This window comes from Planococcus citri, chromosome 1, assembly GCF_950023065.1.
Source record: "Planococcus citri chromosome 1, ihPlaCitr1.1, whole genome shotgun sequence".
In the NCBI taxonomy this organism is placed as follows: Eukaryota; Metazoa; Arthropoda; class Insecta; order Hemiptera; family Pseudococcidae; genus Planococcus; species Planococcus citri.
Window position 1 is genome coordinate 43,848,654 of NC_088677.1, and position 27,249 is coordinate 43,875,902.

The following is a 27,249-nucleotide window of genomic DNA, read 5'->3' on the forward strand; positions in this document are numbered from 1 at the left end:
TCCACCCGTTGCTGATTGGTAGGTATACTATACCAGGATGTAACCGGTGAGCTACCGATTTTACAAAATGTGAAAAAAAAACGAAGTATTTATGTGTATATCTAAGTACCTAGTCAGTACTTATGGGACAAGATTTTTAAAATTAATAAATTTATAGCTACAACACCCCACACCCTACTTTATGTTCAAATTAGCTCGGATACCGATTTTACTTCAGCAACTCTCTTCCATCACCATCCACGACCAACATGTGGACTACTGGACTAGGTAAGGTGGCTCTTACGAGTGTGAAAAAAATTTACTTACGCAATTTTTTTTGTTTTGGCTTATATTATTTTGGTTCCTATGCTGTGAAGGTGTTAGTTTTAATGAAAATTTTTTTATGAAAAGTTGGTGAAAATAAACCGTACCGCGAAACTTTCCTCTCTTCCCCCTGTTATCAAAAAATGAGAAAAATCCAAAAAATTAGAATTTTTACGTTCTTAAATTCTAATTTTTAAATTTGATCCATTTTCATCAGAAAAATCCTATTTGATAGGTTTGAACTCCCGCAAAACGGTAAAAGTCGAACTTGGGTCGAATTTAACAGTTTGACCCTGCTTCCTGAATGACTGGATTGTATGATAAGAAAACGGAACATGCCACGCCCAGTCTAAAAAATTCTACAAATACTTTTACATAATTGGAAACATTTACTGAAAGATCAATTACCTACCTTCACATATTATGTAGTTTAGTAGGTATATCTTCATTTTCCAAATTTTTTATAATCTGTCATTTCTAATTGTGAGATATACTCGTACATACCCTACCTTCTGATCTACAGTCGAGACATTAAGTATAGGTAGATATAACTTATGAGTTGTGCCAGCCAATATTGCTTTTTAAGGGACCGAGGTAGATTTTTTTCTTGACAAAGAGAATTAGGTGAAAGGGTGTTATTAGAAGGATTTTGACCACAAATGGAAAATTTATAGAAAATTTTCGCTGATTTTAATTTGCCTATTCCAACATAGCTTGCACGGCCCATAGGAAAGGTTTTTTTTTTTGAAAAAGGGATTTGTTGAAAAATTTTTGACGCAGAAATGAAGAATTTTTAAATGAGTTAGTTTTTTGATAAATTTGTTGTCCTAACTTGGGGCTACTGACATGATTTTTTTTCCATAGGTGTAGGGGAAAACTAAAAAGTAGGGAATTATTTTCTTACCTCAGGTAATGATAACTTTAGAGGGTGAGATGTAGAAAAATTCCAACCTCACAAAATACTGTACATTCTAATAAGAGCCCACACTTCTGAAAATACATAGGTATGTATATAAGTACAATAAAAGATTTTCACTAAGCAAATACTTATGTACTTACGAAACGTTTTGAAATGTTAATAGGTGATTATTTATTGTGACCGAGAATTCTTTTGCAAGCAAAACTCAATATTCAACAATACCTAGGCAAAAGAGTTGATATTTGAGATCATAATAAAGTTTGAATCTACAAGATTTTTGAAACATTGAATAGGATCTTGGTTTTGAACCTGATTCTAGATTCAAAGAGATAATCTTGGATCCATTATACCCTGGACGTTATCATTTTGTTTTTCACAAGCATATCGTCAACAGAATACCGTCAATATAATGTTTAGGATAACAACAGTTTCAGGAATAGGCGAAGAGGTGTGAAGATCAAATTTGAGGTAGAATATATAGGTAGGTATGTACATATTTTTTAATAGGTACATCAATCAATAACATTTTTTAAGTTTTTTGTACCCAACACCTATATGTTTCTTATTTAGGTTAAAATTCATGTACATATGTAGGCCGATATGCTGATAAGAAATTTTTGTTTTGAGTAAGTAGCTTTCCATGACATGAAATAAAAACAAAACAGAATCGACTACTGGCACGAAAATGAATGTCGTAATTCTAGGTATTGTTTGTTATCAATCTACATATTATCTCGTACATTTTGAATTATTTCTATTTTCTTCTCTATTATGGATATGTTTTGATAAAAATGGCTCATAAAAGCAATGTGAGGGATGTATAACAAGTCATTCTTCAAACGAGTGATGTTTTACTTTTACTTTTAATCGAATCGTCATTATTTCTCGTTATCGTCATCATAATTTCAAGCAGGTAAATGTTAAGTATACCTACCTACCTATTTGGATATCGTTATGCACATAATTATAAAAAAGTTTGAGGTGTAGAAAAATAAAATTAATTTAGGGTGGGTACCAAATTTTTAAAATAATTTATGGCTCGTATCATTTTCTACGTTTGGTATTGAAATTATTCGCGCACGAGATCGTAATTATGTAAGAGCATGGTCTCGTTGAAATTCTGGGTAGGTGCTGGGAACTGGGTATAGGTATACGAGTACGTACACTGTCGAAAAGGAGAAGTTTTCCAGATCTGAATATGTAATTTAATTTTTAATTAGGTAGTCATTTTTTTCTACATCGACTATGGGTTTGTTTAATTAGTACGCGCTTAGCTATAAAATAATTTAAATCGGATTTTCTTTTTACGGAGGTAACCGTAGGTAACAAGAGCGTTTTGAGATGGGTATACGCTAGGTAGATACATATTTATAAAACGCTTAAGTAAATATAACGACGTCGTAACACGTATGATTTTTTTTTAAACTTACTCGAAATAAAATTATTTTTCAGCCGGATCGGTGGATGTTAATGATTTCGGTAGCTGCGTATAGCTACATCGTAATTCGTAATATTTTCGACGAACCTATACCATACCTACTTAATCGACGTAAAATCAGAAAACCCGGCGAAGGTTGTTATTATTTCCGTTTGGGAGTTGCGACTGATAAATAATTTTCAACGAAGATCTTCCGTTACCTCAACTTTGACCTAGGCAATATAATCGAGCATGGAGCAAGTATAGCGAGTGGTACGAAGAAGAAAACCGAACCACGGTGTTCCATACGCCGATACGCGTAGCCGTTGCACGAGTCCAATGTACCCTCTTGGATAGCAACTGGATTTTTTGCTCTGCACTTGGACGTTTTGCGGGCCGGTTCACAAGGACATCAACTGTTTACGCACCGAAACTATGATATTTTCCCAGACCGGTGTCGCTATTTTCTCGCATTTCGTTCCCGATGCTCTAAGAGGATCGATTAAGTAATTTTCAAAGGCATATACACGTTGATGCTAACGATTGATGTTCAACCATGGATCGTCGAGTAACAACGCTTACGTATTTCTTTATCGTTTATTCGTTGTTTTGCGCGGTAGCCCTCGAAAATAATACCGAAAAGGATGTGCGCAAAATTATCGAAAGCGAAAATGAGTTACCTTCTAACGAGCACGTTGAGCCCGAAAGTGTGCAAAATGCAAAATCAGATTTTCCCCAAAGAAAATGGATTTCGCAGTTGTTCTACGAAGCTGAAATGGCATTTCAGATGGATTCTAACGCCAATGCCGAATGCAAAAGAGACTTCGACTTATATAAATTACATCTGAGGAATCAATCTGTTTGGGCTGTCAGAAGTAAGTTCTTTCTTACATTTATCTTACAGATTTATCTCACATCCTCGGCCTAATGCTAATGTTGTCGGTGAAATTGCCTCTACCTAATTAATGCTTGACTACTTACGACCTACAAAGAAGATGAGAAAAATTATCAACATATTCTGCGCTTTATACCGTGGTTCAATTTTTCAGAGCCCACATCAGACGTAGGTGCATATTTCATCGGGCTTCGGGGTGCTTGCTCATTTTTTGTTGAGCGGGGGAGGGTGGCTCAAAATGTCTATTTTATGTTGGGTGACTCTACCTGTAGAAGTCATGGGATAGTCTCTCTCAAAAGTCTGTTGGTTTCAATAATAGAGCGCGGAATTTAATTTTTTTAGAGTAATTGATGGATATACGTATGTGCTAAAAAAAAAAACTCCACTTTTTTCACCAAGTAGGTTACATGAAAAATTGAGCCTCATTTGATTTTTTTCTATCTATGTACCTACTCGTATTTTATACAATCTGGGTTATTTTGAAAAATTAAAAAGTTTATGTCATTCACGGTTTTTAGATAAGGCAGCTGAAAATTTATTTGTGAGATGGCTACCTTACGGATTTCCGTGTGCCAGTTAAGAAAATTGAGCGAATCGGCGCAGCGATTATGTGTCGGGGGGTTCCCTTGTCAGATGAAAATTGATAAATAATTATTTATATACTTACCTATTCATAATCACACATCAAAAGCCATCCTATTTTCTTCAACATTTTTAAATTGAAAAAATTAGAGAAGTTCAATACGTATCTATGTACCTATACTTATGTCAACTTAAAGCCTATAATGCAATCCTTAATTTTACAAAAAAAATTCCACGAGCAATCCCAGCTCTCTCCAGAAAATTTACCCGTCCTCTCAAAATTGAGGGGGGGGGGCGTTCCTCGTTATCTTCTTGACTAAACAATACCTGTGTTCAAAATTACTATACCTACCAAAATACCTACATTATTTCCCACTATCAATGTGAAGTACATTGTAATTATGCTGAAGATTTATTACGACAAAAAATTGAAGAAATAAAAGAAACATGCGATGCGCAAACCTGCCACTATGTCGATATTCAAAAACCTACCAATTCGACAATGATTTGATTGATCATTTTAGTAAAATTTGGCTACAGGTCAAAAATTCTGAGAGAGCTTTACTTTGACATATTTCTCTTTCTGCACGCGCCAGCCAGACTATTTCACTATCTATCTACCTACATATTTATATCAAGTTTTTCATTCTAGGTTTTACTCGTATTAGATACTTAATTTTCACCAAAGGTTTAATAAGATCAACGGGGGGAAACGGAGCATTAGGTATTGTTCATTCTTATAAGGTCTTTGGCCAGATTAGCCTGGAGAAACATACTTATGTGACATCCGTTTAGTAAATTACCTACAATAAAGCTGTTCTTCCAAATTATTTAGTCCCATCCCCTCCCCTCTAAATTCGTGGTCCAGCTCTGAAGACCTGATTTTTGACACCTTCGGTTTGATTGTGATCTGTGGTGGCCAAAACCGTGTGGAAAATTTCGGAAGTGGAATAAAACGTCGGTGGTAATTCCCCTCGGTTTCATGACTGATGACTGTACAACGATAATGTGTTTATAATCTCGTGGCCATTGTACTCAATCAAAACAGTTATTAGTAGGTAGAGGTACCGTGTAAACTTTACGTTAAAAAAAAATCTTTCGTATATACGAACAATCTAGAAGTATACCTCTACCTATTCTTTAAGCGTGATATAGTAGGATCGCAGCGCAAAAAAAAGACCACTTATCAGCGTTCAACTAGACAGTAATTTACACATTCTAAAATTATTCACGATTAGATTTTTTCTATTCCAATCTGTTCGAGAAAATTTCCGATGGTTCATCGGAAATTTCTGCAATTGTTACCGTTAGATACATATATCAAAACATTGCTTCGTTACATTGCCCTTGATAGTTGATTCACTGCCACTCCGAGTTATGTAATTCGAGAGAAGAAAAAAAACGAATGAATGAAAGAAAGAAAGAAATTTTTAACAATTACCTAGGTATACACGTATGTTTATAAATACATGTAGTAGCCAAACAGCCTAACTCTTTATGGTAATCGTGTTTTTGACCGTGATTATGGTATCAAGCATGTAACCAGTTTATTAATCTTTCAAATTATACACACGCGTTTTATTAAATTTGGCTTGCGTATGCAATTATTTTCGTCTAGTGTGAAGTAATTATAGATAATCTAATGAATTGGGCCTATAAAATAACTAGGTATGTTCGGGTTCATTTTTTTTTTTTTTTTGAGTGGGCCGTGTGAACATTATATCTGCGAATGAAAGTGCTCTCTTCTTGCATTAATTTTAGGAGAATTTTTTTATTTTTCTTTTGGCTTTGAGAAGTTGAGATAAGTAGTACCTATTACGCGTTTACGTAATTTTTGGTAATGCATGGCTAGCCATTCTTAGTTAAAAGAGCAATAACCATTAATTCAACGGTTAGGATGTTTTCAGGTCTATATTTTTTGAGTTTAGCCTGAAATTTGTTGATCTATTTATGTAGTACCTATGTACGCGCTGGAAAAATGATTCGAAAAATTAATATTGAATCGAATAAATTTCTGGTTGAAACGAAGATGTTTCTATTATTTTGGTGTGAGGGTAATATTTTAATTTTTATGAGTACCTACCTACTTACAAGTACAATTTTTGACAAATTTATTCAAATGATGCGTTTATGCGTATTTCCATATTGTAATGATTTGCAAATTTGGGTAAATGACTGACTGCATTTTACCTTTACCTATTACTTGTAGATATGTGTCGTGTAGAAGGTAGGTGGATGTATATTCAAAATATGTACCTAGCTTTGATTGAAGTTTAGCGCGGTTCAGATGTATGTTATAGGTAAATGCTTATCTACAATGTTGAAGAATGATCTCAATCTCCTAATCATTCTAAACTACATAAATGTGAGTTTTTTTTAAAGGGTTTATTTTTGAATATTATTTACATTTTTTGTAAAAATATTGCCAAAATGCATCTCACCCTCATACTGGAATTCTGCATAGTGCATGTGACATTCTGGCATGCATTTCGGTATAACTTTCTCGTAATTACTCGTAGTAGGTAATCAAATCATTTCTGTCCAAGCCCCGACTAAGTCCATAATTTATCCCGACGCAACGCTCGAGTTAAATTATTAGATATTTATTGATCAACATAGGTAGATAGGTAGGTACCAATGTACCTATTGCGTGGGCTTGCATGTGAAATAAATGATTAATTGTAGTAAGCAGTAATAAAGTAACTAGATGCGTTTGTGCATCATAAAAAAAAAACAAATTGCATTTTTTTATTGATAGGTAGACAATTAGTCCGACACCTTAGTAACCCGACATCTCAATTCGTTCTTTTCATAAAAGCTATGCGTATGCACATTATGTAGGTACTCTATCATTATATTTTTCAATGAAGTTGTTTACTTTTTATGCATCGAAAAATAAAGAGGATTTTAATCGAATGATTAAGTGTGCCTATCACACAGGCTATTTATTAAACGCATCAGCCTAATGGTAGATATAAGTTATAGGTATATTTTTCTTCGATATATTTTTTTGTCGGCAACGCCTTTTAATTTACGAAGGTTAGTTATCGTCTCGTCTACTTTTTTTCTGTTTACTGAGCGAGTTTAATGCAGTTCCTTGCAATGCGAAATACAATGAGGTGGTTTTCAGGGTCTTTTATTTCTTAAAAGTAAAACTTTTCTTCGACTATTCATTTCACGATAAATCATATAAAATGGTTACCTGTGCTAAATATGGTCCCTGTTGAAAGACACTTAATTTTAATTCAACAATAATTATATAGATGGTTTGTATGATGCGGTTGCAAGTGTTTTTGCTTGGGGCCTTTCAATCGTAAGGTTGTTGTACCCAATTGAAAATTTAATACTGTACACCTACTCGCAGAATTCAGTCGAATTTTCAAAACAATTCACATGGCAGGGAAAACCTTAAACTATGAGTGTACCTACCTAAACCTATGAAACCATGGGTTAATTACGCAGGCGTGAGCGTTTTTCTTCTACCCTTCTCTTTTTCCGGTTACCTTCAAAATATCGCTTTGAGATTTTTTCAAAATTGATGAAAACAATAATTAGGTAGGTATTGACAATTTACTGCCAAAAATGGTCTTTAGACAGAGAATTTAACCCAAAAAGTATCGTTGATGATGACTTTTTTTTGGCTCCTGTTTCTGTCTTGATGAAGAATGATTGATATCAAAAAAGTCATGCAGACAGACAGGTGGGTAAGTTTCTAGTACCTAGTACCTACCCACCTTTTGTTTTGAAAAAAAAATCGAGAAAAATAATTTTAACTAGAATTTCATGGGAATAGCTGCCGTATAAATTCTCATGCCTATAGTATATACCCATCAAGACGGCAGATGGCGAATTATTACTCTTCCCGTTTCCTTCTTCCACGCTTATTTTTCTGATACAAATTGCGATTTTTTGGTGTTTTGTTTCAATGTTTAAAAATGCGGAGGAAAAAAATAAAAAAGTTGCTTTCATCAAAGAAGCCAAAATACTTCATGTGTGCTCGTTCATTTGACCCAAAAATTATCATTTGCGGAGAATTTCCATTTCTCATTTTTTCGTAGGATGTACTTAAAGTAAGTACATACCTACCTACAGGCTACAACAATTTTTTGAATTAGACATTACGCATTGAAAAAAAAAATAGGTTGAATAGTTGTACCTAATCAAGATACCCAGATTAATTTTGACTCGCAAAATCGTTGAAGATGATTTTTATTGTTTAGAGGTTTCAAAGTACCTACCTGCAGATCGTGATATTTTGTAAACAAATATCTAAGTGCCGAATTTCCTTACTTTGAACGAAATTTCGAAGCCATATTAGAACATGCATACGTATATTTATCACCAAAGGTATTTGATTTTTTTTTTCATTTTTATGATTTTAAATTTTGTTTTTCCTTTTGATTGTTATGGTAACGAATAATTATATTGGTTCTACATAATATCGTACCTATAGGCATTTAAACAACATGTAAAAAACAAAATAGGTATCCTACATAAAAGCGGTAGTTGTGATGAACATAACCTTGTGCATTATGATATATCTGTCATAAAATTACAAAAAATTTGTAGAATTTGTGATAAACTTACTGTTTTGTAGAATTTGTTTTTCCATCAAAAACGATTTAAACCAATCGATTACATACCTATGACATGGTATTTGAGATCATACGTCGAATTGTATGAAATAAAAAACGTATAGGTATTTGTAAAATTATATGTAAGCATTCATTCAATGTTGAATTGTTACAGTTTTGTGACAGAGAAAAAAAGATTCAGCCTTAGGAAAAAAAAAATACAGATATAACGAATCTTACTCTTACGTAATTAACATATTTTTCATTACCGGTTGCACACATACTAGACGAATGTCGTCCTTATCCTTTTAAAGGCTAAATGATCAACCGGATAACCCTGAACCTGACCAAACTAGACGTCCAAAATCTGTAAGTGTAGTGAAGTATGTAGTATGAGAACACTTCGATACACCCGGTGCGATTTACGAGATGTAAGGATTTGGTAATTGGCGACGAAGCAAAAACTAGATACTTACCTATTTACATATCATTGAAATTAGGTAGTATAGTGTCGTACGATAGCTATTCCCACAATTAATTTAATACTCCACCTTCCAATCAAGTATTGATTTTCAATTATTTAAAATAATTAGTGAAAAGTTGTTATGATTTTAAATTGGAAACGATACAATTTTTTTTACGCATGAGTATATTTTATTTTGAATGTACCTATTGGCGATTTAGGTATATCGATTTGCGGATGTGCTCGCCTCTTCCCTATCAACAAGTTTTTTTTGTCGCTTAAACTATACTATAGTGCGGTATACTTATCCCTTCTCCTTTTTCTTTTTCCCCTAATGCGTTTGTCTATGCTATGTGATCATACGATTTATACACCTACTTACATACGTATTATGTCATCAGATTCCTACTTATAGGTGCCAAATTTAAGGGAAGAATATTATTTTAATTATCGAAATTTTTGTTTACAGTCGTCGAGGAAAACAAAAACTTTAGAATAGCCATTAGGTACCAGGTGTTAATGTTATGACCATTTATTAGAAAATAATTATACGTACCAACCCGGGAAAAAAAGATTAACACAATCTTAATTAGGTCTGGTAATACATATTATCGAACGTGTTTTCATTGATTATTTACTTATAAGTAGTAAATCCAAGGCAAAAAAAAAGTGATCTGGATTAGTTGTAAGGGAAGGAGTTCTTAGATGTTGAAGAAAAAAATGAATAGAAAAATTTCCTGTAGAAAAGAAAAATGTTCAATGCCAGCGCTAACACGTGTGCATAGATTAAATAAAAATAAAAATGTGAAAATTAAGAAAGTTATTACAACTTTTTGAGTAATTCCCGATGAAGTACCTACCTAAAATTTATACACTCGTATACTCTTGTAGATGTAGGCAGAACGTGTATTAGGTTACCATAAAATTTCAATGTTCCACTTTTTTCTCCATAAAAAGGAAACATCCTGTTTTAAAAATGAAGTATTGCGACAAGTTGAAAATTTTCTTTACACCACTTAGATATACCTAATGTGTACCTTAATTATATTCGTGTGTTTGGCAAAATTCCAGGTACAGCTTTATATACTTATATGAATTTTTTAAATGTTTTTCAAAAAGACTCGTTGGTGGTTGATTTCTCGAACGTTAAAAGGAACTAAGTACATACCCTACCTACCTACTTATATTGTTATATTGTATGATAAACCAAGATCCTGACGAGCAGTAGGGCCAAACATCAACTTCATTTGCATTTATTTTTCTCCTCCACTTATTTGATTCTTTGAACAATTTTTATTAAGTATTTGAACCAGGAAATTGAAACGTGTGAAATTAATTGCTTATGAAGAGGAGTTACATTCAAAAATTTGATTTCGTCACGGATATATTATTTGCAAAATTCTTTTTTTTTCGTTTGAGGGGACATTCCGTCATTATTTATTTTTACCAGGACATAATATGTTATTTTAATATTTAAAAAGATTAAAGCTACCGGAATAATAAATATTCAATATGTAAACAGTATTCGCCTGATAAAATAGTAGGTACCTACTTGTGTACCTGCCCTGCCTTAAAAGTATGAACTTGTATTTCTTCGCCTCCACCGATGATTTATTAAATAGTTTTTACTGCTCATTAAATGTAGGTAATGGATTGCTTATGAGTTCTTAAATTAATCATTCTTACATAAAAAAAAATTTTTATTTTTTTTCTTCGCTATATTTGTATGTAGTTGGGCATAAAATGCACGAGTTCTAACTTCACACGTTATTTAATACTCTCGAAAGTCGTTCTCGTAACCTCAAACTTGCCAACTTGAAGGTTGATAAACATTTACCTACCTCGCTTCAATTAAAGATTTGCGCCATCGAATTTACAGAATATCTATAAAATTCTGGTCGAGTTAAGAGGGATGCTCTACGTATTGCGTTTGTTAGGCAGAGCACGGATTAGAGGAGATGCATTTTTCGATCGCGTATAAGTCGAATAATTTTGTATCTACCTACCTATTTAACGAAATTTTTTTGGACAATTTGTATTTTGATTTAAAGTTCGTTTTTGCGAATGAAACCATTCAACACCTCAAACAAACATTATTATCGAAGCATTTGCCAATTTTAGCAAGATTTGAGAAAAACACATAACATTTCTATTAGGAGCTCATTTTTTTTGTTTTTGGGACCAAGTACGAGTACCTACTTACCCGAAGAAAAATTGTTGGAAAGATAGAACATTGAAAATACAATTCTATAGACGTTCATTTTCCAAATAGAAATGAAATGTTTTCTGCGGGTTTTCTAATTAGAAATTACCTTTTATCCCAATTTTTGCAAACAAAATGCGCGGTAGCGTTTCAATTTTTTAACTTTTTAAATTTTTTGTAACCTAATAAGTACGTACATTATTGTTTTGTTTTTTTTTTTTTTTGGGTGAGGGAGGATTATTCGCAACATTCCATGTTCCTTAAATTGTTTTCCTTGAAGACAGAGAACGTGTTTTGACTCGAGTAGAAAAATTAATAAAATAAACAGGTGGTTAAATACTTAACCTAGTCCAATACTACCTCGGTATTTCAGACAGGAGGGTATGTTTGGAACTTCCGTGCAGGAGTTATAGGCAGAAAACTTGGGTAGAGGAGAATTTAGTTCTCCCTTCTACATGATATAGATACCTATCGTTTAACTCGGAGCCTTTGGTGACTCTCGAGGTCAAACGCTGTTCAAAAACCTAAACATACGCCAACTTAACATAAGAAATCCTGAACTCTCATGACATGACAATGGGAACCTTAGGTAGGTACGTCAATACATGAGAATCAACCGATCATAGAGCCATATTTTCATGCCTTAAGCGGAAATTTTAGTGAACTCGCAATTATCTTGAAGCGGTTGAACGCTCGAAAAACCCTTGTAGGTGATACATTGGTCTTCAATAGTCACATCCTGCATCCCTGCCTTTGCTTTTAGTGTCAAATGAACTACATATTGATACGTACTACGTACGAAAACAGAAAAGAGCAGGGTCAAATTCTCTTTCGTACTTATTGCTGCCAGTCTCATTGAATTGTTGAAAAGTAATTTCGATTGGTTATGCTGATTTCCCAACCAACATACCTATCTTTTCTCAATTTTTTTGTTCGTTTAGGTATTGAAATCTGATTGAAAAGCGAAATCAGTTCATAAAATAGGTATTTGAATAATTGAATAGGTAATCGTTTTAATTTACATCCATTCAAACAGAAAATCAGGGTACCAGGTTGGTACCTACACCCCTTTCATTTGAATTTTACAATAAAAAAGTACTTAATTGTTGAAATTTGCAAGGTGCCCGCCACCTGACAATATTTTGATTTTTCGTAACATCTACCTACCCATGTAGGTAGACATATCGTAGATATGTTTTCCAATTTCCAAGAACCTCTCATATATCTTCTACGCAATCTGGCACATGTGTAGATAACTTGATTTCGACCTGCAATTTCTTACGATTTTAAACCATAGAAAAAAACTAATTTACATTTTTTGCTAGATTGCCACAAATGGCATTTTCGAAACTCCATTTTCTCAATAGAGGCGATATGAAGGTATACTTACTACTCGTGGGTATATCTTTGTAGGTAACAGGTACCGGCACGTTAATTACCTACAGGTGGGTACCTACTTTTGAAAATTGCGAGTTTTGTAAGGATCGTAATCCTAGAATGTTTGTGATAAATTTTTACCATGAATTGAATTAAAAACCTGACGAAGTTCCTTTAATCGTAAAAATACATATTTCGCTCTCATTAAAGATCTCGTAAAAATTACAAAAATCTCGGAATAAATTTCCAGGTATCTACCATTTACCTACCTATAGATACGTACAATTGTACGTACGTATTTGCATGTGTAGCATTGATACCATCTTAACAAGTTTTCGCCTGATGAACGCATTAAATCGTATTATTGAGGAAATAAATAAATAAATAGGTAGATATAATTTATGAAGCGTACCTCTGAGATTTTTAAAGAAAAATACGCAATTGACATTGTTAATTTCGTTTACTTAAACGCAGGTCTCGTGCGTAATCGTGATCATAACGTGAGAATCGTTAAAAAAAAAAGGTGTTAAACGAGCATACCTACTTAATGTGAATTTTTCGGGTCGATTTTTTTTAAGTTGAATAGCCATCGTGTTTGTAATAAATCTTGGATTTTTTTCCATTCAATTGAATGAAATGTTCTCATTGAAGAACTAGCATAGGGACTTGTTTTGTTAACATTAGGTACAAATACACACACTTTCTAAAATCATGTGGTTATTGACTGAAGGACAATCATAAATCATCCTGAAACCCTTCAGGAGAATTTTCATGGTTTTCAATCGATATAAATCGTTACCTACGTATTATTTTTTCGATCTAGTTGCCAACATAAAATATTACAGCGGAAGAATAAAATTACAAGAGACTGATTTTTTTCATTTCTATGAGCGAAAAAATCGCGTAAAATACCTGTCTATATTTTGCTTTTTATCAATATCAATGTATATCTATTCATTAGAAGAGATGGAAAGAGGATTTTTTTATAATATTCAGGGTGGAAACATAGTAGGTAATTAGGTACCTATAAATCATTTCTTGAAATTGCAAAATTTTTAAGTACTAGAGATCTTCCTTGGAAATTCGCTGCATGAAATTCAAAATATAGATTCACACTTAGACGCATTCCAGTCGCGTATTCCCAGATATGTTGACTGTCGATACTTATAATTATGTACCTATTTATTTAAATGCGTATCGTCCTAGCAAAACAGTGTTGAAAAAAAACGGTTTTTTTTTAAAAAAGACAAAACAAACGGTTTTTTTTTTGTTTAAAACAGGGTTTTAAACTGCCGGATTCTCATGTGTTTTAAACATGTTTAAAATGTGTTTTAAACACGTTTTTAACACAAATTCATTTGTTTTGGATTCAGTTTTTCAAATATAGGTACGTCATCCAGTCATCAACTTTAAAGATGTGACGTCATAAAATAGCTATAAGGCTCAAGAAATATTAAAAAATCGAAATCAAAACACAAAATTTGCCTTCAAAAAAAGTTTAGGAAGAAGAACGAAAATCTAAAAATTCAATTCCTTCAATTTCACTACTTTTTCAACAAGAAATTGAAAAAAACGTGTTTTTTTTAGGAAATTAGAGTTGACAAAAAAACTTGTTTAAAACAAAAAAAAACATTTTAAACAGAATTTTGTTTTAAACATGTTCCGTTTTTTTCTCGACGTTTAAAACACTGTTTTAAACGTTTTAAACACACGGCACCGTTTTAAACTGACAACACTGTAGCAAAATACTTCACACACACACACACACACACACACACAAATACCTTCAACACATTATTTAGCATGTTTTATTGATAAAAAAATGAGTTGGTTATACTTAGCATTACAAATACAATAAATAGGTACATTCATAAGTACTGATGCTGATTTTATGATTGCATTGACACGTGTGTATGCCATATAATAATTATGCACTTATCATCTACTCACTTATAAAATAGGTACCTAATTTATGTTGAAAAAATATAAACCTAAAGCAATTATCAACATCCTTTATGCGGAATTTGAATAATTCAAACTTATTGACTTTTCGTATATATCAGTGGGATAATATATGTTTGAAGTTTATAAGTAATACGAGCCTGCAGATTTGTGTTTTTTTTAACCTGTTTTGCGCCAAGTTTACGTCAGTAGTTGCGCAGACTTGCGATATCCATAGTATAAGGGAATTACATACATTTACGCTTGGTCAATGCTCTCTGCTTCTTCAACTCTAAGCATATCTATACACGAGTATATTCACTATCTAATAAAATACCTACCGCCCACACGACGAAAACTACTTGCATAAGGAAGGATACTTAATTATACCGATATGTTTTTTTCTAGTGATGGAATCATCAGAATGGCCATCAGTTGGGATTTTTTCTGGTATGGTTGCTCATTTGGGAAACTACGACGAATGTTTGAAAATTTCTTCATACGGTGTCAAAGGACAATACTGCTTGGCTGAAGTTGACTATGATTACCCAGATGTATCACTCAGTGAACTCGTCGAGGTGCCAGATGAAAAACGTTCTGCTTGGGAGGCTCTTACGATGGTAGGTATCATTTTCGTTCGTACTGGATAATCGTAAATTGTTCGTAGCATCATTTGAATTGATGTTTGAATAGTCACCAACTTGCAAATACGAATTCTTTTTTAATAATTTGAAATCACTTTTCTAATGATCGTTAGTGAAAAAATTGATGAACTATACCTACTTGAACAATCTATGATCACAGAAATATTTCCTCAAATTTTTAAGGTTAGGTAATAGGTACCTATAATATTTCTACGTCTAAACAAAATATGCAACTGTTTTGCAGTATCAGAAAAATCCTGTCAGAGTTGATAGAACGAAACTGAGTTTTGCCATGTGTATACCATCATCTTGTAAATCCACCGATTTAAAGATTTCCCTCAATAGCACTCTTTATCCAGTATTCACTGATCACGGACTTAATGTATCAGTTGATGTGAACCCCACATTCTGTAAAATACAAAAAGAATTTACTTATTCGCAAGGATACTTTACTGTCAGGTAAGTAAATACGCGTAGGTATGCGATAAAGTGTTTAAATGCGTTTTATGAAATGGTACTTTCAACCAGCCACCAAGTCAAATAAACTTATACATAGATAGTCTGCACCCATTAATAGGAAAAATTAAATTAGGATTTCAAATACCTATCACTTCTTAATTGAATTTTGATAGAATTTTAATACGTACCTGACTACCTGCGTATTGTGTATGTGCTATGATTATCAAATTTGTAAATTCAATTAAATCAGAAGATTAATACTTATAGGGAAAAAAAGGATTGACTCAATATGGCTCAAGTTCAAGTGCCATTTCGCTTCGCATATACTCGTACTTAACAATGTACCTACTTATGCTAAAAAGATATTTATCTAGGTATGTAATGTACTATCATTTTTTTTTTTTTTTTTAAATTTCAGATGGTTTTTCGTGATACTTTTCTTGCTTGTAATTTCTTCCACTTGTTACGATATCGCTATGTATGCTTCCAGTGATGAAATAAAAAAAAGTGCGTAAAAATAAAATATATTTACGCAATTTTTCTAAATGTAGATAACTACAACCCATGTATGCAAATCTACGTACTTAATCATATGTAGAAGCAGGTAGATCTAGATAGATAGATACACACTTACACAGGTGACCTTGATTAAAAAAACCGCCCTTATATTTCTATTAGTGATTTCTACTGATTCAAATTCAAAAAGAAAATGTTTGAACACGAATTATTATTGGACAGACTGACTGCAAGTGCTAAAGAAGAGGTGAAATTTCCAGAAGGGAACGCAAGTAACATCATCGCCTTCTGCGAATGTTTTCTTTCAATGAAATATTATCTGTTACGCTTCATCACAAGTATTCGAAAATGAGTCATAAAATTCTTTACGTTAATTCTTGGTGATGCTGGACGTTATTCATCACACGTGTGTAGTAAGTTTTCTCTTGGAAAGGATTTGTTTTTTTTGAAAACAAGGTTGAAATACTTGAAATCAAATCAAAATTGAAGGACAGCATCCTTCATTGGGTTTCCTTATAGGTAAAGTTATCAGAGTAATATTTCGTAAAATTTTTGGGATACCTACCTAAATTAGCATAGGCAATCAAAACAGATGGTTAGGTAAGAAAACGCTCTTCTTTGGCTTATTTACAGTTTTTCTAGTGCGTGAGGCGAATGCCTATGTATTCCCTTTTGTTTTAAAAGTGAAAACTCTGGCTAGTGGCTACTTACTTTATCTTAGAAAACATTCGTTTTAAATTATTTAATAAAAACACGCGTTGGTGGTATACGAATAATTTCTTTGACCTTTGACCTATAAAAATATGATTTTTTTCTTCTTCAAGATTCAGCAGAAATTAGGCTATTTTTTCGGTATTTCCGCAATTCTGAGTCACTGAAAAATACCATCAATGAATTTTCAAAATTTACTACGAAGTACAATTTAAATCATCAAAAGTTCCGAAGACTGGGAGCTCTTTTTTTTCTATAGCAAGGTCAAGGTCACATACTATGTATTATGCACATGTCCACGAAAATAATGCAGTTCGAGAATGTAAATTTTAAAAGTACATATTCGATATCTTGTTTCATTACAGGTAAACCAAGTGGCGCATTGAGAGACATATTCAAAGCATTTTCTATCGTCAGAAATTTCAGAAAACTGAAAAAAGTAAACCCAAAAACCGATTACGCTCCATTGCATTTTATAAAAATTCTCAACATTTTATTTGTAATTTACGGACATCGTTTTATCTACTTCATCGGTTTTCCTAAATTCAATGCCGAAGGAGCCGAACAAGTAAGTGATTTTGTTCAGGATTGCATGGGTTCCTATATATTTATTTTGAAATTTATAAATTGAAATTCTTGCAGCATTACACCTCTTCTAGCATCGAATTAATACACACAAATGTTGTGGATGTGTTTTTCATGGCCAGTGGTTTTTTGACGTTTCATTTTGGGTTTTTACCAATGATGAAAGGTGGAGGATTTTACCTGTTCTTCAGCATCCTTTTTCGATGGATAAGGTAGATTTCAATAATATTTTACGATAAGTATTTGATTTTAGATTATGGATAGTTACTTAGGTGTAGGTTTGAAACTTGATTAAGATGCATTCGTTTGACAGTAATGCGGGAATAGGTACCTACCTAATTTTAAGAATGCGAATAATCTGATTGGTAAAGTATGCATTTATGCAACTAACTATGTACCTACTAATGAGATTATTTCGCACTATTTTGCTCGCAATTCGATTTCAAACATAATGATTACCAATGTCTACCAATATTATACCAACTTTGAAACGAAAAAAAACTTCGGTACTTAACCCTTTGGAGGTTCTCTAGGTTTTCGGGTTAGAAAATTGAAGTGCCTTAATGAGTGTGATAGGGTAACTCGCCCAATTGGCCGAACCACAAAAAAGTCGAGCTTTTGATGAAAAGTTTTATAGGAAAATGAAAGTTTCCAAAAAACACAAATGTGACATTTCCTAAAAAAAAATTGAATGTATGAAGGATTTTTTTTGAAAAAATGAATCAAAAACATGTGTCAAAAACATTGAACAAAAGCACTCTTTCAAGAAATGAAATAAAAATTGAATTGGAAAAAAATAAAAATACAAGGTTGAAAAAAAGTCATCTGGCAGTTCACAAATTCAGCGAGAATCAAATCTTGTTGGCAAAAATGCCTTTGTTTAAAGCATGAAGAGAAGAAAAATCTATGCCGCTAAGAGAGGATTTTTTATCAAGTCATAAAATCTTTTCGGAAATCGAGCCGAAATATGGGACAAAATTTAGCAAAATTGCGAGCTTTCTGGTAGGAGGTAACTAATTATAAAAACATTTTCGCCTTTATTCACGAGATGTAGCATAGAATTTTCTTTCATTTTGGGAAAAAATGAGTATTTTATCACTTATTGGAGTATAGGAATATGAAGATGACGATGAAGAGAAATAGTAAAAATAGTAAATAAAAATCCAAATTCATCTACGAGTTCAGTCTTTCATTTCGTTTACGCTCTGGATTTGTGTTTTTGTTCACTATTTCTCTTCATCTTCATCTTCATATTCCTATACTCCAATAAGTGATAAAATACTCATTTTTTCCCAAAATGAAAGAAAATTCTATGCTACATCTCGTGAATAAAGGCGAAAATGTTTTTATAATTAGTTACCTCTTACCAGAAAGCTCGCAATTTTGCTAAATTTTGTCCCATATTTCGGCTCGATTTCCGAAAAGATTTTATGACTTGATAAAAAATCCTCTCTTAGCGGCATAGATTTTTCTTCTCTTCATGCTTTAAACAAAGGCATTTTTGCCAACAAGATTTGATTCTCGCTGAATTTGTGAACTGCCAGATGACTTTTTTTCAACCTTGTATTTTTATTTTTTTCCAATTCAATTTTTATTTCATTTCTTGAAAGAGTGCTTTTGTTCAATGTTTTTGACACATGTTTTTGATTCATTTTTTCAAAAAAAATCCTTCATACATTCAATTTTTTTTTAGGAAATGTCACATTTGTGTTTTTTGGAAACTTTCATTTTCCTATAAAACTTTTCATCAAAAGCACGACTTTTTTGTGGTTTGGCCAATTGGGTGAGGTACCCTATCACACTCATTAAGGCACTTCAATTTTCTAACGCGAAAACCTAGAGAACCTCCAAAGGGTTAAGTATACCTACTCGCGCGAATTAAATTTTTTTAATGCTCGAAAACAATATCCAAGTAGGTACTAGTAATAAGTAATTCCATCAATCCAATAAGTCTTCGTACAATTTATATCTAGTATTTATTAGGTAGGTATGTATTTCTAGGCGTGTTTTAACCAGGGGTGGCAACTTGAATTTTCACCGTGTGTAGCATAAAAATTTTGACACAAAATTTGAGAAAATTTTTTTAGAATGTCCAAAATTATTTCATTGACTAGTTGCACTTTTTATTTTTGTGCCATGTGTAGCATGCTACACACGAAATCAACTCGTGTGTTGCGGAAGCTACACAGGCTACAGGATAGTTGCCACCAATGGTTTTAACGCAGCCGATCTCTGTTCTGAAACTTCGAATATTTCAACATTGGCAGATGTTTTGAAAATCTTCAACATGCAAATTTTCTTACTTTGGAAATAAACATATTTTCCTAATATGTACTACTTGGAGATATGAAAATACGACGGAAGTGCCTATATCAGACAAGGAATTTCACTAATGGTCTCAGGTGAATTCAAGGATTTTTTTCTCAAGGAAGTCGGGAGATATCTGAAAAAGCCGCAACAAAATTTCTGGTTGCTTAAAATCGCAAAATTTAGGGTAGATATAATTATATCACCAAGTTTTAATAAATTTGATGTGACGAGATATGGGTATCTTAAGAGATGGAAAGTATTGGAAGGGATTGCTAAGACTCCACAAATTGTCCTTTTTAATTCCATCATTTTCAGTTTTCTGATAGTTTGAAACCCTACTTTAATACAGGTTACCTATAAAACAAGTTGTTAAAGGTGTACATTTTCAATGAATGATAGTAGGTCAGGTACATGTCTAGGTATACCTAAATCTAATGTAGATAGGGTAGGTATGTTTTTTATGTGATTTGACATTTTACAGCTCGATAAGATTCGGTAGATAAGGCACTTTTTTCAAAATTTTTAGGTGGGTATTGAATCAATTGCCGGGTCGCCCTTTGGATATAAAACTGTTCAATGATTCTTATCATTGAGTTTGGGGATGGATTTCATCCCTGTTAATAAGTTCGCATTTTTCCCTCCCCACTTCAATTCTATTTAAGGATCATGAATGGAAAAATCATGCATAGGTACATGTGGCAAGAATATGAACAAATGGCTCTTATGTTTTTGTTTAAGCTATACGTTTGTTGTTGCTACAATTGAACACGTTTCTAACTACCTACAGGTATTTAATTAAGTACTTATCACGTCTTTCAACTGATTTTCAATAACGCAAAAAGGAATCTGAACAGAAAAATGGCATTAATTTTATCCGTACACGTACAAATGTTGATTCTGCTATAGTACATAAAACCTTGCATTTAGTAAAGAAAATACATATAAACGGAAATCAGAGCAATTTCCGATATTTTTTAATTAATGCACTATTGATAAATTTTGCAAAACGTGTTATATGTATGTAATGTACATTAAAAGCTAGACTGGGGTAGTGGGGTACGCTATAGATACATGTGTAAGTAGATACTCGTCGATCTTGTTGCGTTAATTGCAGCATGTCTGAAAAAATGTACTTATCTAACCATTCGCTCAGTGCTCGACGCTTTTTTTTTTTTTTTTGGTTTAAAATGGTATATTTTACTTAGGTACTTATTTATTTAATATACGATGTTTTTGGTTACCCATTTGCAGAATGGTTCCGGTATTCGGAATTTTGGTATTATACATCATCTACATATTGCCATACACGAGTGAAGGTCCTATGTGGGATTACAGAATAATGAACGAAGTCACCAAGTGCCAGGAAAGTTGGTGGGCCAATTTATTGGTCATTAACAACATTGTTAAAACTGATCAACAGGTAATTGAAGCATTAAAGTAACTTTCCGCTCGATTATTTCCATGCAATAGTTAGGTAGGTGTAGTACGCTAGGTACCGAAGAGTAGTTAGCATTACCACACTTTGACGTCATCGGTCACCCTTTTTCGATCGAACGCATCAGATAGATGTAGGAGTTTCTTAATTGAGTTTTTTCAAGGTGGCCATCCTGCATTTAACTGAGACAGCGAGGTTTATTTGAAAAATTTCTCTGCATATGCTTTTTTGAAATAGTTTGTAGATTTTTTTTCTAGGAAAACAATGCGCTTTGTTTCGCCTAATCCTCTGATTGAAAAATATTATATTTTGAAATTTAATTATTTGCCTACCTACCTATTTTGCTGTGTTGATATAAAAAAATATAAATACCTACATGCATTGTACGTTTATGTAGGTAACAAAGAAAATCTTTCACAATACCATGTCCTAATGTTATGTGATTTACAGTGCTTATTGATTAGTTGGTACATATCAGCGGATATTCAGTTGGCCATCATTGGAGGAATTTTACTATACATTTTCACCAAAAATAGGAAGATTGGAATCTTTGCGATATTTTTCGCATTAATGGTATTCGCTGCTATAACATTTACAGTTGCTTACATAAACCAGTTCCATGGAATTCTGAGGCTTTACATGAGGTGATTTAAATATACATATGAAGAGTGATATTCCAAAACTTGCTTTGTCCATTTTTATCAAAGTTGGGTTTTCAGCAGTACCTGGTAGATGAAGTATTAACTCACCTTCCTACATCATCAACCTACCAAAATGAGGTGTTAAACTCACCTAATAGCCAATTCACTAAAAATAAAAAAAAAAATAATGTTCCAAAACGCGCTTTGTCCATTTTTATTGAAATTTTTTTCAGCAGTATTTAGTGGATGAAATGTATACCTACACTCCTACATCATAAATCCACCCAAATAAAGTGCTAAATTCGCTTAAAAAGCCAATTTACCCGTTTAAAGGGAAACTGTTTTTCCTTTCTCCTGAAAAGTTGTGAAAATGGACAAAGCGAGTTTTGGAATATCACTCTTCATATATTTTTTTACAGTGAATTCAATATTGAATTGTCCTTCTATCCTTTTTTTGGTTTTGGTTTTGGTTTTTTTTTTTTGATAAGAAGCTGCAGGCCTGCCAAAATTGAACAGATAAAAATCAAACCCTTTTGAATTGAACTAAATCAAAAAATGTATAAACTTTATTTCAACTTTTACAGCTTATTAGAAGAACCTAGAAAAGAATATGAATTTACCAATTTTTATGTTGCCACGTATACAAGAGCAGGACCTTACTTGATAGGAATCCTTGCTGGCCTCGTGATAAAAATACTAAAAGATAGAGAATTCCGATTCAGCGAGGTAAATATGATGATTGATGAATTTTGTTTTGGAAATACCTACCAAAATTGAATAATTCACGAATTGATTAAATTTTTTATTTTTTATTTTTTAAATTCTAGAAACAAATATACTTAGTTTCATTTTTATCCATATTGATCAGTGAAGGAAGTCAGTATTACGGATGCTTATTCTACGATTTTAATAGACAATACGATAGATTTGAAAGCGCTTTATATGCTGCTGTAAATCGTTCGTTATTCGTATTCACATACGCTGTCCATATAGCTTTGTATTTTACATCAGGTTTAGGTAAGTAATAAACGTGTGAATTTGTACATATTTCGTTCTCTCGAAAAATCGATTTTTATTTCAACTTAGCATTCAATGTTTACCTTAATTTACAGGAATATTTAATAAATTTTTCGAATGGAAAGTATGGGTTCCATTTGGACGATTAACATACTCAGTTTTTCTAGTCAATACTGTGATTCAATTGTATCACGCCTCTTCACAAAAACAACCAATGCCATTATCTTCTAAGATGAATTTGGTGAGTAATCATCGGCATAAATTCCGATCTGATCTAATTTATCCTATGTATAAATATTATATACCTACCTATGTATGCTGTAGTACGACTATGAATCAGAAGTCCAGTTAGATACTCGTACTATAAATGAAAAAATAAAAATAAAGAAAATTTGTTGAAAAATTTTCCACTAAACCATGAAAATTTACCGATCACACGTATCGTAATATGTTCGAGTAGGTAATTTTCCATATGAAAAATTTCATACCAGTAGGTAACTGTAAAATATTACGGGTTAACATTCTTTGTAATGGTAGTTTGTTTTGAAATCAGTTCCATATTTTGTTATTTAAACATTTCAGTGAGAAGTTTTAATACCGTCTATATTAAATTTAACATCTCTACATACGTCTTTATAATCCATCATAATAAAGAAAAAAAGTCGCCATGACGAGTGATTCACCCGTACTCAGGGTCAAGTTTACCACGCGGTGTTTTCATTTTTTCATCACATAAACAACGGCAAATCACCATTGATGAAACAAAATATCAAGGAGCAAAGACCTAAGGATAATTATAGTAATTATGAACGCGTGATTTAATATTATCTTGATTACATGGTCAAATAAACTCATCGTTTATTCTAGCAGATTATATTCTGCGTACGTAGTCAATTTCTTGTAATTACAAAATTCCCCACTTATAAGATCCGTTAAATCAATTTTTTTGCGAAATTATACTAAAATACGTAAACAGCTGTTTTACGTGGATCCCTACAATGCGCATAATACCTCACTTGCGTAGGTACGTTTTAATCTCGTATTACATATGTACCTATGATTTTTGCAATTGTGCGAGTTCATTGATAAAAAAAAAGTTTTTAAATAGGTAGGTAAACAAAAAAGAATCTACTTAATAATGAGAATATTCTAGAACATATTGTATATTTATGACCAATTGACCAAGCTATTAAACACTTATTATCATACGATGATTTTTTTTTTTCAGGTGTGGTGGGCTCTTGGCGATGTAATGTGGTGTTACATAATTGGCTTAGTTTTACATTTATTCGCAGAAGCTCCAATTTCAAATTTGTCCAAATTATTGCAGAGACACTTATTAAAGTGAGTATTATTTGTTTTGTGTATGTATCTACTTATAGGATCTTTTAAAGTAGATGTATAATGTTTCCCTCTTCTCTTCCGTACCTTCCTACGCCAACTACATGAGTCCGTGTAGGCATGTTTGCCTTACGTTTTTGAAACCATTTTTAATTACTATCATTTTTTGCAACGTGATATACGAATACAATTGATATATTTCACTAATAAATAGTTTCTTAACAAAAAAGTCAATTAGGTAGGTACTGAACTGAAGATCAAAATCGAAAAAAAATCAAAAATTAATAATTTTTAGCTTCCGCTTGAAGGAGTTGAAACAAAGGCACCTAGACTACGTACCTTAATTAAACTCATTAAAATAATGTTGATGCCTTTTTTTTAATGTAATAGCTTGATTCATACCTACATATTTCTTATAGATCTTTTGTGAAACCAAAAACGGACGAATGCATCGAAAAAATCGACTCCAACGTCGAAGCTAATGAGACAAAAACAGAGAAAATCAGCGATGTCATGTAAGTTGAGTTTTAATATTGCTAACTTTGACTTTTTTGGATGTAATCGTGAACTATTGATCATCTCTGAATAATTCTTCATAGTTGTCTCCCTATAACTTGGAAACTTATCAACAAATAATTATTGTTTGTTTGTTTGTTTGTTCAGTTCCAGTTCTAATGGAACTTGCCCACCATATGGTTACCATAATGAATGCTACATCAACAACGAAATAATTCCAAAGATTTCAGAGTCATCAAAATTTTAAGAAAAATAGTAACGACCTACTACTCAATTTTATTGGCGCATTCAATATTTAGTAGTCACTGTAAGCTGTACCTGTTGTGAACAGTTGGGGTGTTCGATTAAGGAAGAATGAATCCTACTAGGAGTAACATCAACTGTCTGAATCAAAATGAAGTTGATATGGGTAACTTGCTGTAGTATAGTACAGCGCTTGATGTTTCAGCTTCGAATAAGAAATATTGTGATATGATTTTTTAATCTCTCGAGTTTTAAGATTTACCTACTTAGTCCACATGCATTCGGCATTTAGATTGTTAGCAGTTCAAATTGATTTTTTATACCTATTTATATTATTTTTTTACTTTAATTTAAATGATTTTGTGAGAAATATTTAATTAGAGATATTTTGTAGGGGTTTGAAAATACTCGTGTGAACAATATTAAGTATATCTTGTGGATAGTTGAAGTAATTCACCTGATTCTTGAATATTTATTGTGATTTTTTTTCTTTTATAAGTTAGGATGTAATAATTAGTCCCTTAAGTTAGAGGGAATTTAGCATCAGTGCTTGTGTACGAAAAACAGATGTTTATTAAATTTTTGAGGATCTCGTTTTAAACACAAATTGAGAAAAAATATAGCGTTTTTCCAAATAAACTACCTAACTCAATTTATTTTTGGTGAAATATTGATTAATGTATTTTGTCAATGAATTTAATTAGCTGGTTTAATGAAGGAAATGAGAAAAACAATGAATTGTTATAATGAGCCGTCACTATACCCAATAGGGTGTGATATGAGAGATAATCCAAGCCCGAAGGGCACTTACCCCAAAGAATAAATGTAATATCGCGTACGACACAATAAACAATAAAAGCACGCTCGAGTACAAAATATATTATTGTCTTATCGACAATATCAAATACAACACAATGAGAATATTATATAAAAAGAATACACAAATAATAAATGAGGATAATACCTCTTGACCACTTATAATATAAAGAACTTAAACTAAGACACATTCAAACTTCGGAAGATCCGCGAGTATGATAAAAGAACACATAAAAAACTGACCGCCTGAATATTGCTGAAAACAGACTGCCACGATGCCGGCGTCGCTCGTAGGCTCATAGCCGCGACCGACGCTCAATCAGTGTTACCCGAATTAGGGTACATCAAACTACTCTAATACGAGTCACCCTTAGGCATATTTCCCTCCTTACATATGCCCCTTCCGTTGGTTTACTCAGTTGAGTCCACCACCGGAGGAAAGCACGGTAAATAACTAGGAAGGGATATGCCACACAGTGACTCGTTATCCTATTTAGGATATCCTACCTCTGCCCCCTGTGGTTTACGTCAGTCGAGGCTGGGTAAATCAACTTCAAAATTTGGCCCCACAGTGCAGAACAAGAGCGACACCGCCAGCCCGCATCGAACCGCCACACCACTGCTACCGATCGAAATCGGATAGACAGAGAATGCAACCAGCTCGACACGAATCAGCGGGTGCATCTTGTCCGCGACAAAAAGTTCCCAATACAAAATAGTATTTTTGAGCGTCGGTTCCAAATTGAGAGACGACGAGGCATCGTACAACAGTTATTTTTTTCTGGTATATTATACCAATTTGCTATGATATGTTGCAAAGTAGCAACTTTTTCGGCGTATTAATCAGTGTGAAATCTTTAGATTACATTAATTTTAACAAGATACCTTACGAGTCGACTTTTTAAGTAATAACAACAAACAAAAAAAAATTATTTTAAGGTCAACTGCACCTTCTGCTTCTTATGTAATAAAAAATTGCGACTCGAAATCATAATATAGGTAAAAAATAACATTTTGTAACAATTTACATAATTTCCAACATTTTAAGCGGGATTTTGCGTCGCTGTAATTTTCCAACGATCATGAAGCGTTGAGGACGTGTCCCATATCTTCTTAGGCGCGTTCGCCTGAGCCGGGCGGTTCCCTGGCTCTCTTCCGACATACCATGGAAATTTTACATAAACTGTTCAATTTAACAAAACAAGTATTAATAAACATGTTTAAATATTTTGCCTAATTCAGCACTCATTTTTTAAAAAATATTTCAAGGAAAAAAATTCCAGAACTACGAAATATTATATTGAGACGTTATATTGTAACTTTTTTATGCTCGTATTGGAA

At 32.7% G+C, this 27,249-nt stretch overlaps 1 protein-coding gene across 1 annotated transcript; it reads left to right on the forward strand.

Moving 5' to 3' along the window:
* The first annotated feature begins 1,999 nt into the window (after nucleotides 1-1,999).
* On the forward strand, nucleotides 2,000-25,731 carry LOC135832131 (nose resistant to fluoxetine protein 6-like). The gene is made up of 15 exons (XM_065345156.1): nucleotides 2,000-2,135; nucleotides 2,675-3,514; nucleotides 15,083-15,294; nucleotides 15,563-15,777; nucleotides 16,196-16,284; nucleotides 17,370-17,572; nucleotides 17,647-17,801; nucleotides 21,151-21,319; nucleotides 21,785-21,978; nucleotides 22,560-22,701; nucleotides 22,803-22,992; nucleotides 23,088-23,233; nucleotides 24,221-24,336; nucleotides 24,753-24,848; nucleotides 24,997-25,731. Exons 2-15 carry the CDS (start codon nucleotides 3,196-3,198, stop codon nucleotides 25,094-25,096), a joined length of 2,346 nt encoding a protein of 781 aa, XP_065201228.1. The 5' UTR covers nucleotides 2,000-2,135; nucleotides 2,675-3,195; the 3' UTR covers nucleotides 25,097-25,731.
* Nucleotides 25,732-27,249: the final 1,518 nt, after the last annotated feature.